The sequence below is a fragment of the Coptis chinensis genome, chromosome 7, assembly GCF_015680905.1.
Source record: "Coptis chinensis isolate HL-2020 chromosome 7, ASM1568090v1, whole genome shotgun sequence".
Classification (NCBI taxonomy): domain Eukaryota; kingdom Viridiplantae; phylum Streptophyta; class Magnoliopsida; order Ranunculales; family Ranunculaceae; genus Coptis; species Coptis chinensis.
This window is the reverse complement of record NC_141462.1, coordinates 85,517,707-85,529,785: the sequence shown is the minus strand read 5'-3', so window position 1 is coordinate 85,529,785 and position 12,079 is coordinate 85,517,707. Positions and strand designations below refer to the sequence as shown.

The 12,079-nt window shown below is 38.4% G+C and overlaps 1 protein-coding gene across 1 annotated transcript; it reads left to right on the top strand.

The window, feature by feature from the left end:
• The first annotated feature begins 693 nt into the window (after positions 1-693).
• On the top strand, positions 694-9,500 carry LOC147489546 (uncharacterized). Its single transcript, XM_086574676.1, has 5 exons — positions 694-808; positions 896-1,231; positions 6,275-7,099; positions 7,261-7,730; positions 7,887-9,500. Exons 1-5 carry the CDS (start codon positions 694-696, stop codon positions 9,498-9,500), a joined length of 3,360 nt encoding a protein of 1,119 aa, XP_086430802.1.
• Positions 9,501-12,079: the final 2,579 nt, after the last annotated feature.

Here is a 12,079-nt window from a genome sequence, read left to right as displayed (position 1 = left end):
ACAGTTCCTGAACAGAAGGAAACTGAAGAGGGTGATCTTTGATGATAAAAAAGGAATCGTGATGGCATATCTTTAAGAGTTACTTTTTAGATATAATTTTCCCATATACGATGGGACATTATGATAAGCAAGGAAACCTGCCTCTTATAAGATATGGTCTAGATTCAGACTTCCATAAGGAGAGAATTCCTAATAAGAATGTAGAGTCCAAAGATGGAAGGGAACTCACAAGCGGTGAGGACAGCCCTAACCGTAGGACTTTCAAAGCTCTTCCTATAGAAACCATAGGGATTCGCTCTTAGGAACTACGCAGAGTAGAGTTCGATTCTCCTAAATAAACAAAGAGATATGTAGGTAACCGCCAGGTGGTTCAACCCTGAACTCACAATCATCTCATCCCTTCTCTACTCAGTAAAAGCTTCTAGATCATAAGGCATAGAGAAAGATCAAGGGATACTCAAAAACTCCCCTACATCTTGTGGCGCCATCTGTGGGGACGAAAGCATGTAAACATTCGTTCCGAATAACTGATTTAGTTTAAAAACTCTTACCATTGTGATGGCCGGAACAAAGAAAACAAAGGATAGCGCAACCACACGCAGCATCGCTGTGAGAGAAGAAGAGCACGAAATACTTGAAGGGGGAGGGGAGACTGCCGGTCACCATAATACGAATAACCTCCTCTAAAGACCTATGACTAGCACTGATGGACCAGTTGCTCCCGGTGCAGGCCCCAAGAATAGCTCTCAAGAGGAGCGTCAAGATGGTAAGAATGTTGTCCTCACCAACCCAGAGTTTGTTCAAGCCAGTCAGGTAGTACAGGCTCTGGAATAACAAAGAAGCAATCTTGAATGAGAAGAACGGCTGCTGAGGTATTTGTATCAATCCGAAATAGGGAAGGAGCCACACATCGATCTTGATGATGACGACCTTCCAGAAGGTGGTCGTGCAAGGAACCCAAGGTGTAGGGGTCCAGTTCAACGCGAGACATCTGAGTTGGAATACAATAACTTAGATGAGGACTTGGATACAACATATGAACAAGAGTCAACTAACCAGGATCGTGATGTTGACCCTCGACACCAAAAAGGAGCTCAAATCAAGAAGTATTCTACCAAAGAAACTGCATGGGAGTCTAAGAAGAATGACCTGATCCGTCAGATACATCCGATAACAGGCAAATGGAGAAAAATACAAGACTCTATTGTTCAATCCGCCATAATGGGGGCAGGTAGATCTCCTTTCGCATCTCGAATAATGAGAAAGCCTTACCCCCGCGGTTACCGGCAACCGAAGTTTAGTATCTTCAATGGCAACTCAGATAAGATGGATCATGTATTCAAATATTGAGAAACTATGGGACAATATGAAAAGTATGACCACGTCATGTGTCAAGAGTTCAAAGCTTTTCTGTCTGGATCTACGCTCCAGTGGTACCACAGGTTACCTGATAAGAACCCAAAACTATAGTTTTAACCCCTTAATAATATTACATTTAAACCAAATATGTGTATAATAAATAAGAGTTAGTACTGTTTACGTGATTTTGTGTATTTCAGGTATTGGAGTCAAATATGTGAATAAATATATCACTTTTGCAAAAGAAAGGAACAAAGGTTGGTTTCTAAGAAGTTCTATGATTAAAGGCCAAGTTTTAAAGAGAAAAAACCTTTTTAAAGCCCAGTCAAAGTCAACGCGGGTAGAAATAGAGCATAAAAGTCAATAGAACTTCCGCAGGCCGTATCTTTGGACTCAGACCTCAGAATTGGGCCTACTATATGTAAAAACGACCGGCTTGGAAAAAGATTTCTAATGGTCTAAGCCTTGATCTAATCAGAGGAGTAAAAATAGACGAAAAGGCTATTACAATAATTTTCAACAGAGAAACCCTTTTTGGACTTAAGTAATTAGGTTTTAGGCTTAATTTAATGGCCCAAAACATAGCTCCAAAGCCCATGCATGAAATTGTAAGCCTAGCCCTCTCCTATATAAAGAGGACTATGGCATAACTCAAGATATATAGTTTTTAGTTTTTAGATTCCTTCCCATTAATTAGAAATCTCTTAATTAAATTAGTTTCTCTCTCTCTTTAGTATAACCTAATTATTAGTTCTAAACCCTAGCCTCTATTAATAAAACCAAGTTATTGTTATTATCTTCATTATGTCTTACTCTTCTTTTATTAATGATAGTCTAATGAATCTTAGCTAAACCTCCATTAGAGGGGTTTGATGAAGCTTTGATGAAGACTTGATGTATTAGTTAGATTTATTACTTTTTAAAGAGTTTCAATCTAGAGGTTAGTTTATTCACCATGAGAATGGGTTAAACTTCCTCTCATGCTAATTATTAGTTGGTTAGAGATACCATGAATAGTTAGGGATCAAATGCTTAATCTTTATTGGTTAAGGTTGTAATAATCTACACTAGCATATTAGAAATTTATGTAGGTGGAATCAAATCCCCCTAATCCCTTCTTCATATTAAAAATCTTCGTAGTAATTTGCCGTAGTATAAACTAGACTATTAAATCTTTGTAATTAGTTATTTTTATCATATTAGTAAAATTACAATCCATTGCTCTTACGGATATACGTAGACTTGTTAAAACTAGTAAACTGTTACGTCTAAACAACTAGGAGTGGAACGAATTCTTTACTCCATAATATTACATTATACTTGAGAGTAAAATTTTGATATAATTGTAGAATAACTACCTTTCTTATTCCTAGCAATAAATCACATTATTATTAGGATAGAGAAGACAATTTCTGTTTTATCAAATGGAGCAGCTGCCATCTTAGTATTGTTTAGATTAGTTTCCCTTCGTTTTTCAATTTTACGTATCCCAATTCACCCACCTACCCATTGTTTGGTTCTAACTGTGTTTGTATTTTTCAGAAAAACAAACAATTGCTCCTGGAAGACTATTGGTAATTTTCGGACTTGTACACAGGAGCGCGCCCGCGCCCTATTTACAGTCTATCTAAGCGCGCACGCACCTATCTTCCAAAAGCAACCAAAAATTTGCTCCTCGAAGTCTACTAGAATTTTCGTAATCTTAACTCTGAGTGTGCCCGCGCTTTATTTACACTAATTCTAAGCGCGTACACACCTGTCGTCTAGTAAGTTTATTTCCTATTTTATTTTCAAATTTCAAGGCCCAGCCCATTAAGGAACAATGCGAAAGCCTGTTTCTAAAAAATTCATAAAGCGCGCACGCTCCCTAGTTGCCTTCTATTTGAGCTTGCCTGTGCCCCTTCTGAAAAAAGCCCGATTCACAGGTTAGTTGTAGACTCTCTTTTTGTTCCAATTATTTTATATTCAGTGTTTCCAACTTCTTAAAGACACTAGTATTGCGTATATAAGACGCTATTATTACGTGAAGCAAAGAGGCATTCAGGTACTCTTTCCTTCACTCCTCATCTGTTTTGTCAGAGGATTTTTCATTCTAGCATATCAGGGTTGTTTGACTGCTGTTAGAGGTTTGCTTCATATTGGCCTTAGCCTTGCATGATATTAAGGTCCGGTAAGAGTAAACCATCTTTTGTTAGCTATCGTAAACATCAACGCACACGTCTATCTAGAATACCACACACTACACCTGCATTAATGGCTGAAGAAATAGAGACTCCTCTCTTTGATTTCTATAAAGCCCTAAATGATAGCCCTAAGTCATGCATCGTTCTTGCCGACCTAGTGGGGGATTTTCGAATTCCCCTGAATATATTTAAGTTGTTACCAGTTTTTCATAGGTTAGACCACGAGAAGCCTTATCAGCATATGCGTAGGATAGAACAAGTTCTTACCATATTTCATCATCCTACTGTAGGTTCGGAACAAATTAAACTAAGGGTGTTTCCTTTCACCCTAGACGATAAGGCGACGTCTTGGTTAACTGCCCAAATGCTTAATTCTGTGGGCTCATGGGCCAAACTTGTTCAATTGTTCATAGAACAGTTTTACCTACCACTGAAGACAGATGAAATACTTCAAAAGATTCATTTTTTTCACTAGAATCTTCATGAATTCTTTTCAGAGGCCTGGAATCATTTCACTGATCTTCTCATCGAGTGTCCACATCATAACATTGCGAAAGACACACTTGTTCGTTCCTTTTTCAAAGGGCTTTTACATCACCATAAAGAGGTTCTTGATATAATGACTGGGGGTGGTTTCCTTAGTAAAGGAGCCTCAGAGGCTTATAGGTTTTTAGAATATCGATCTAAGCGTAATAATAACTGGGGGGGGGGGGGTAATGACATCCCCCGCTCTGCTAATTCTTCTTCCACAGTTAAGGCTTCTAGTATGTTTAAGGTTAAATCTAATCTCGAGCTTTGAACTCTAATCGAATCCCTCACAAAAAAAAGTAGAAACAATTTCTATTCAACATAAGCCTACTCCTGTCATGAACATCAACTCTCTTCCATGTAATTTATGTTTCAGCCTTGAGTATACCGACTCCTTTTGTCCTCTTGTCTATGAACAACTATCATAACCACCATCACAACCGAATAATGTTTGCTCCAAAAATAGCGAACCTAACATGCCTTGGAAACAAAACCCCAACTTCGGTTGGCGGAATAACTGTAACAACCTATTTTCTTTTTTGTAATATTGTATGTCTTTACTATTCTTTTAGGGCCCAAGCCCAAGTGATAGTTTAGAGCCAAAAGGAAATACAAAGTTGGTGAACTGCTAGTCTCCAAACTTTGTAAAACTCTTCAAGAGATAAGATAAAGTTAATCTTCAAGAGATAAGATAATGTTAATCCTAGAGTTTAGGGTAGAGATAAAACAAAACAATAAAAGAACAGGAGGTTGCTCAAGAGTAGGGACGCAAGCTTTAGCTTCTAGTGTCTGACAAGTTTTCAACCATCAACGATCAGGCAAGTTTCTCTAGCTTGCATCTATCTCTTTCTCTAGTCCTAGATTGCTATTAGATATCATAATGAATATCATGTTCTTGATTTCTAATTTATTATGCTTACTTTGGTATTTTTGCGATTATAAATTCATAGCGTCTAATGCGTTAAGTCGAAATTGTTGTCGTGAGTATGGAAGTTGTTGGTATTCATATGCCATTAATTGAATGATCTAATGTTACTGAATGCCTTGTTTGCATAGGAAATTATCATTCTTTATTAAATATTTGCCTTATATCACGCTTGAGTATTGCTCTGTATAAGATATTTGAGATGTAAGAGAGCATGTTTGTATAAACTGAATTCTTTTCTTTTAATTGTCATAAGATTTGAACGAATATTGACACAAGGTGTGCGTGACGTTATATCTTTATGCGTAAGTATATATATATATATAGTTGCATAAAATGGCAATTAAGGAAAAGTCTGTCGTATTACTTGACCAGGGGAATATGGGGTTTGGAATTGATGGAATGACCACAATTACCATACCATATGTACAATTAGGGGCGTAGATGTTATTTTCCTACAAAGTATAATTAATAAAATGTCATGATGAATAAGATTTAATCACATACCAATGAGGTGACACGTTAGTATCGCGAGCTTACAGTTAAATCGTAGTATTCCTTGACTAGATTTGGATGATAGTTATTGTTAGAGATTACTTGTTGGGCGCTTTGATTTACACCCCTATTTACCAATTTTACAGGTGAGCAAGGTTTAGCCCATGGAGCGCCTTCTTAGAGTTTTGGCAAGATCTGGGTCTCGAGTTCTTTAGTTTAGTTTGAAAGGTTTATTTTGGTGTCCAGTGTTATTCAAGACTTAATAGATTTCATTATTTGTTAATGAGACCATGGATGTAATAAATTTCTTTGAGACAAGTTTTCAACTCAGAGGTTTTAAATGTTGATTTGTTTATTGATTTATTTCTCTTTTGGAACATTTTTGGATTGTATTTTTGAGACTCTAGATATTTCTGTTAGTTAGACCTGCCGGCTAATGAATAGAGATTTCTGGGGTGTTACAGTTAGTATCGGAGCCCCAGGTTCAAGGTCTTTTAGGGAGTCTGTTGGTTAAGGTTGTCCACCTGCTTGCTACTAGTTATTGTCTTTTGTACATGTTTTTTTTTTCTTTCTTTTTGGTTAAGAGTCCAAATCATGCCATAGGGTTAACGTTTTATTAAGTACGTGTGAGAACGAGTAAGATAGTGCTTGTGTTCTAATTCACGATAAGAATTACTTGGAAAAAAATGTGGTTGGGGTTTAGTATTATTGTGACTGATGTTCTCTTTTATTAAAATGTATCAGAACTTTATGGTGATGAATAGAGGTACCTGAACACGACAAGGTAGAGGCGCCAGTGCACCTGGTGTAGGTATAAGTGCCAGTGCACCTAGCATTGGTAGGGGCGCCAATGCACCTGGCATTGGTAGAGGCGGTGCAGCGACAGAACCTAATATTGAGCAGCCACCACAGTGGGCACAACATTTGATTACGTCAGTTGCTCAGTTGACTCAGAGGGTTGTTGGTTTTGAGAGAGCTGGTGTTCCACTTGTTGGTGTGGCACCTATAGGAGAGCATAGGGCTGAGGTAGTGGCTCCAGGAGGTCAGGGGCCTGATGATGAAGCATGGCAGAAAATGGTTGAGAGGTTTATAAAACTTAAGCCTGAGAAATTTTCCGGTACTAGTGATCCGAGAGATGCTGATAATTGGAGACAAGATATTAAAAAGATCTTTAACGTACTTAACTGCAATGAAGTACATAAACATAAGCTAGCTGTTTATAGTCTATCTGGAGATGCATCCAAGTGGTGGGAATCTGTCTCAGCGGGAGAAGACCATAATACTATTACTTGGACTGAATTCTGCATAAGGTTTGATGCACAGTATTTTCCACAGAGTATTAGGTCTGCGAAAGTGACAGAGTTCATGACATTAGAACAAGGTAGTATGACAGTGACTGAATATGACATAAAATTCAGACAACTCCTTCGATTCACGTCGGATATGTATCTTTCAGATGAAAGGAGGGCTAGGAAGTTCGAGGATGGTCTTGTTCGTCCACTTAGAAAGGCAGTGAAGAGTCGACAATTTAGGACTTATAATGATGTTGTTGAGTGTGCTCGCACTATGGAACTAGATCACATACTTTATGACAGACCAAATGATGCTAGTAAGGGAAAATAAGGACAAGTATGATAACTATAGTAAAGGATTTAAGGCTCAAAACCAGCAAGGTCAGAATTCTTAGCCATGGAAAAACAGAGAAACAGGTGGTGGCAAAAAATCATGGACGCATTACCCGATAAGGAGACAGATTTATTCCTCATGAAGAGTGGCGTTGTTATCGATGTGGAGATCAAGGGCACATTGCTTCTGATTGTAAGAATCCTAAGAGAGAATTTCAAAACCAGAACCAGAGACAAAACCAGGGCCAACAGAGGGGCCAGGGTGGTAGACATGATCAGCAGCAGGCACCATTTCAGGCTCGGGGCCACATGAATGCTCTTGTTCAAGCTGAAGTGGGAACTGTAGTTCCAAAGAAATGCTCAATTATTTACACCGCACCACATCCAAATGGTCGAGTTTATGCTGCAGTACCTTATGATGGGGGTGCTAATGGAGCAATGGTAGGAGGTATTTTTCAAGTACATTCTCAGCCTGCTAGAATACTTTCCGACTCTAGTGCTAGTCATTCTTTTATTGCTTCTTCTTTTTTGTCGAAATTGGATCTTACTACTTATATTTTGACACCACCTTTAGAGATAGTGACACCATTGGGTAGATCTACGGTTCTAGATATGGTGTGTCGTCGTGTGACTGTTTCTCTAGATGACCTTCATTTGTTAGCAGACCTAATTGTGTTTGATATGTATGGGTTGTATGTCCTTCTGGGAATGGATTGGTTAGCATCATTCCATGTTTCTTTGGACTGTTTTTGCAAGACTGTGACCTTTTAGGTCGAGGGACAAGACTATGTGGTCATAGCTACTGCAAAAGGAAATTTTCTAGTAGAAGCGTACCTCCCATTTGTTGAGGTTATGGAAAATGGAGGGGATGTGTCGCTGGTTAACGGTATACATGTAGTGTCTGAGTTTATGAATGTCTTTAGAGATATTCCTGATTTACCTCCTGCTAGAGAGGTTGAGTTTTGTATTGATTTGGTCCCGGGCACTACTCCCATTTTCCGACCTCCATACCGTATGGCACCAAAAGAGTTGCAAGAGTTAAAGACCCAAATTGAGGATCTACTTGCTTGGGGTTTCATCAGGAGTAGTACATCACCGTGGGGTGCACCAGTTTTGTTTGTAAAGAAAAAGGATGGATCACTTCGTATGTGTATTGATTACAGGGAGTTAAACAAGAAAATTGTTCGAAATAAATATCCTCTTCCCAGGATTGATGATATGTTTGATCAACTTCGGGGGGAAAAGTGGTTCCCCAAGATCGATCTGAGGTCAGGGTTTTACCAATTTAGAATGAGGGCATCTAATGTTACAAAGACAGCTTTTCTTACAAGATATGGTTCATATGAGTTTCTAGTCATGCCATTTGGGCTGACTAATACTCCAGCTACATTCATGGATCTCATGAACCGTGTCTTTAGAGATTACTTGGATCAATTTGTTATTGTTTTTATTGATGACATACTGATATACTCGAGTAGTCGAGAAGAGCATGCTAAACATTTGAGGATCGTATTGCAGACCTTGCAAGAGCATCAGTTATATGCTAAGTTTGAAAAGTGTGACTTTTGGCTAAGAAAAGTTAATTTCTTAGGGCATGTGATAACGAGTGAGGGCATTTCTGTTCATCCCTCTAAGGTCGAGTCGGTGCTCAATTGGGAGCAACCTACTTCAGTTACAGAGATTCATAGCTTTTTGGGTCTAGTAGGTTATTATCGCCGATTTATTAGAGGTTTCTCGCATATAGCATCTCCGTTAACCAATTTAACTAGAAAAGGTGTACCTTATATATGGGATGAGAAGTGTGAGCAAGTTTTTCGAGAATTAAAAACTAAGCTAACTTTTGCGCCAGTTTTGATATTGCCTGAGAGTGGAGTTATGTTTGTAATATTTACTGATGCATCGTTGCTTGGATTGGGTTGTGTTCTAATGCAACGGGAAAAAGTAGTTGTTTATGCTTCACGACAGTTGAGAGTGCACGAATTGAACTACCCTACTCATGATTTAGAGTTGGCGGCAGTTGTATTTGCATTAAAAATATGGAGGCATTACTTATATGGTGAGAGGTTTGAACTCTATTCGGATCACAAAAGCTTAAAGTATTTATTCTCTCAGAGAGACCTAAATATGAGACAGAGATGGTGGATGGACTTGATAAAGGATTATGACTTTTCTCTTCAGTACCACCCGGGGAAAGCTAATGTGGTTGCAGATGCCTTGAGTAGAAAACCGAGGGGGTTGATGGCATTATTGGCTACTTTGGAGTATATAATGCTGGAAATCATGTCTGAATTTGACATACATCAAGATAGTGGGGGACAAGGGGTATTCATTAGTCATATGACTGTTCGGCCTAATCTTATAAGCAGGATTTTTGAAGCACAATAAACGGATGACTTTGTTATGAGTAGAAAGGCTAAAATGACTAAAGAAGTCGTGATAGATTGGACTATTAGTCCAGATGGGCTTTTGATACTTAGGGGTCGAATAGTAGTGCCTAATGTGATTGCATTGAAGAAATCCATCTTTGATGAAACGCATCGCACCCGGTACACTGTTCATCCGGGGAGTACAAAGATGTATAAGGATTTGGAACGACACTTCTGGTGGAAAAGAATGAAGTACGACATCGCAGACTATGTATCAAAGTGTTTGACTTGCTAACAAGTCAAGGCAGAACATCAGAAACCTGCTGGGAGTTTACAACCATTACCAGTGGCTGAATGGAAGTGGGAACACATCACTATGGATTTCATAGAAGGCTTACCGAGATCACTTCGTGGAAATGATTCTGTATGGGTCATTGTAGATCGATTGACTAAGTCTGCACACTTCCTAGCTATGAAGAAGACACATAGTGTAGATGACTTGTCTAAGTTATACATTAAAGAAATAGTGAGGTTACATGGAATTCCAGTTTCTATAGTATCGGATAGAGACAGTCTGTTCACATCTAGATTTTGTGGTAGTTTTCAGAAGGCTATGGGTACTCAACTTGATTTCAGCACCGCGTTTCACCCCCAAACCGATGGACAGACAGAAAGAGTAAACCAAATATTGGAGGATATGCTAAGGGCTTGCCTTCTTGATTTTACAGGGGGCTGGGAGGAACACTTACCACTAATTGAGTTCGCTTATAATAATAGTTACCAGACTAGTATAGGAATGGCACCATATGAGGCATTATATGGTAGACCGTGTAGGTCACTAGTTTGTTGGGCTGAAGTTGGATATAGTGCTTTGCTTGGACCAGATGTAGTGTGTGACACCACTAAAAAGGTAGCAGTTATTAGGGACAAGATACAGACTGCACAAAGTAGGCAGAAAAGCTACGCGGATAAGAGACGAAGACCCTTAGAGTTCCAGAAAGACGACCTTGTGTTACTAAAAGTGTCTCCTATGAAAGGAGTGAGACGATTCGGAAAGAAAGGTAAGTTGGCACCTAGATATGTCAGACCTTTCAAGGTACTTGACAAGATTGGAGTTGTTGCCTACAGATTGAAGTTACCAAGTAGCTTGGCAGGGGTACACAACATTTTCCATGTGTCAATGCTAAGGAAACACCTAAGAGATGAGGAAGCAGCTAGTGTGATCGACGTTGAGGGCCTTGATTTACAGCAAGATACTACTTATGAAGAAAAACCTGTGCGTATTTTGGATAGAAAGGAACATGTTCTTCGCAGTAGAACCATACCTATGGTCAAAGTACAATGGAATCATCATGATGAGAGGGAAGCTTCTTAGGAGCTCGAGATGGATGTTCGAGAAAAATATTCTCATCTTTTCTAAACGAGGTATGTTAAATTTCGGGGCAAAATTTCTTCTTCGAGGGGAAGAATGTAACAACCTGTTTTCTTTTGTGTAATATTGTATGTCTTTACTATTATTTTAGGGCCGAAGCCCAAGTGATAGTTTAGAGCCAAAAGGAAATACAAAGTTGGTGAACTGCTAGTCTCTAAACTTTGTAAAACTCTTCAAGAGATAAGATAAAGTTAATCTTCAAGAGATAAGATAATATTAATCCTAGAGTTTAGGCTAAAGATGAAACAAAACAATAAAAGAACATGAGGTTGCTCAAGAGTAGGGACGCAAGCTTTAGCTTCTAGTGTCTGACGAGTTTCCGACCGTCGACGATCAGGCAAGTTTCTCTAGCTTGCATCTATCTCTTTCTCTAGTCCTAGAATGTTATTAGATATCATAATGAATATCATGTGCTTGATTTCTAATTTATTATGCTTACTTTGGTATTTTTGCAATTATAAATTCATAGCGTCCAACGCGTTAAGTCGAAATTGTTGTCGTGAGTATGGAAGTTGTTGATATTCATATGTCATTAATTGAATGATCTAATGTTTATTGAATGCCTTGTTTGCATAGGAAATTATCATTATTTATTAAATATTTGCCTTATATCATGCTTGAGTATTGCTTTGTATAAGATATTTGAGATGTAAGAGAGCATGTTTGTATAAACTGAATTCTTTTCTTTTAATTGTCATAAGATTTGAACGAATATTGACACAAGGTGTGCGTGACGTTATATCTTTATGCGTAAGTATATATATATAGTTGCATAAAATGGCAATTAAGGAAAAGTCCATTGTATTACTTGACCAGGGGAATATGGGGTTTGGAATTGATGGAATGACCACAATTACCATACCATATGTACAGTCAGGGGCGTAGATGTTATTTTCCTACAAAGTATAATTAATAAAATGTCATGAATAAGATTTAATCACATACCAATGAGTGACACGTTAGTATTGTGAGCTTACAGTTAAATCGTAGTATTCCTTGACTAGATTTGGATGATAGTTCTTGTTAGAGATTACTTGCTGGGCGCGTTGATTTACGCCCCTATTTACCAATTTTACAGGTGAGCAAGGTTTAGCCCATGAAGCGCGTTCTTAGAGTTTCGGCAAGATCTGGGTCTCGACTTCTTTAGTTTAGTTTGAAAGATTTTT

What these genes read in the sequence shown, in the direction of transcription:
- LOC147489546 (XM_086574676.1), top strand. Translation starts at nt 694, where the DNA reads ATGACTAGCACTGATGGACCAGTTGCTCCCGGTGCAGGCCCCAAGAAT. An exon ending in ATCCGCCATAATGGGGGCAG is followed by an intron (nt 1,232 to 6,274) that starts GTAGATCTCCTT and finishes GAACACGACAAG; the next exon opens with GTAGAGGCGCCAGTGCACCT. An exon ending in TGACAGACCAAATGATGCTA is followed by an intron (nt 7,100 to 7,260) that starts GTAAGGGAAAAT and finishes TTCCTCATGAAG; the next exon opens with AGTGGCGTTGTTATCGATGT.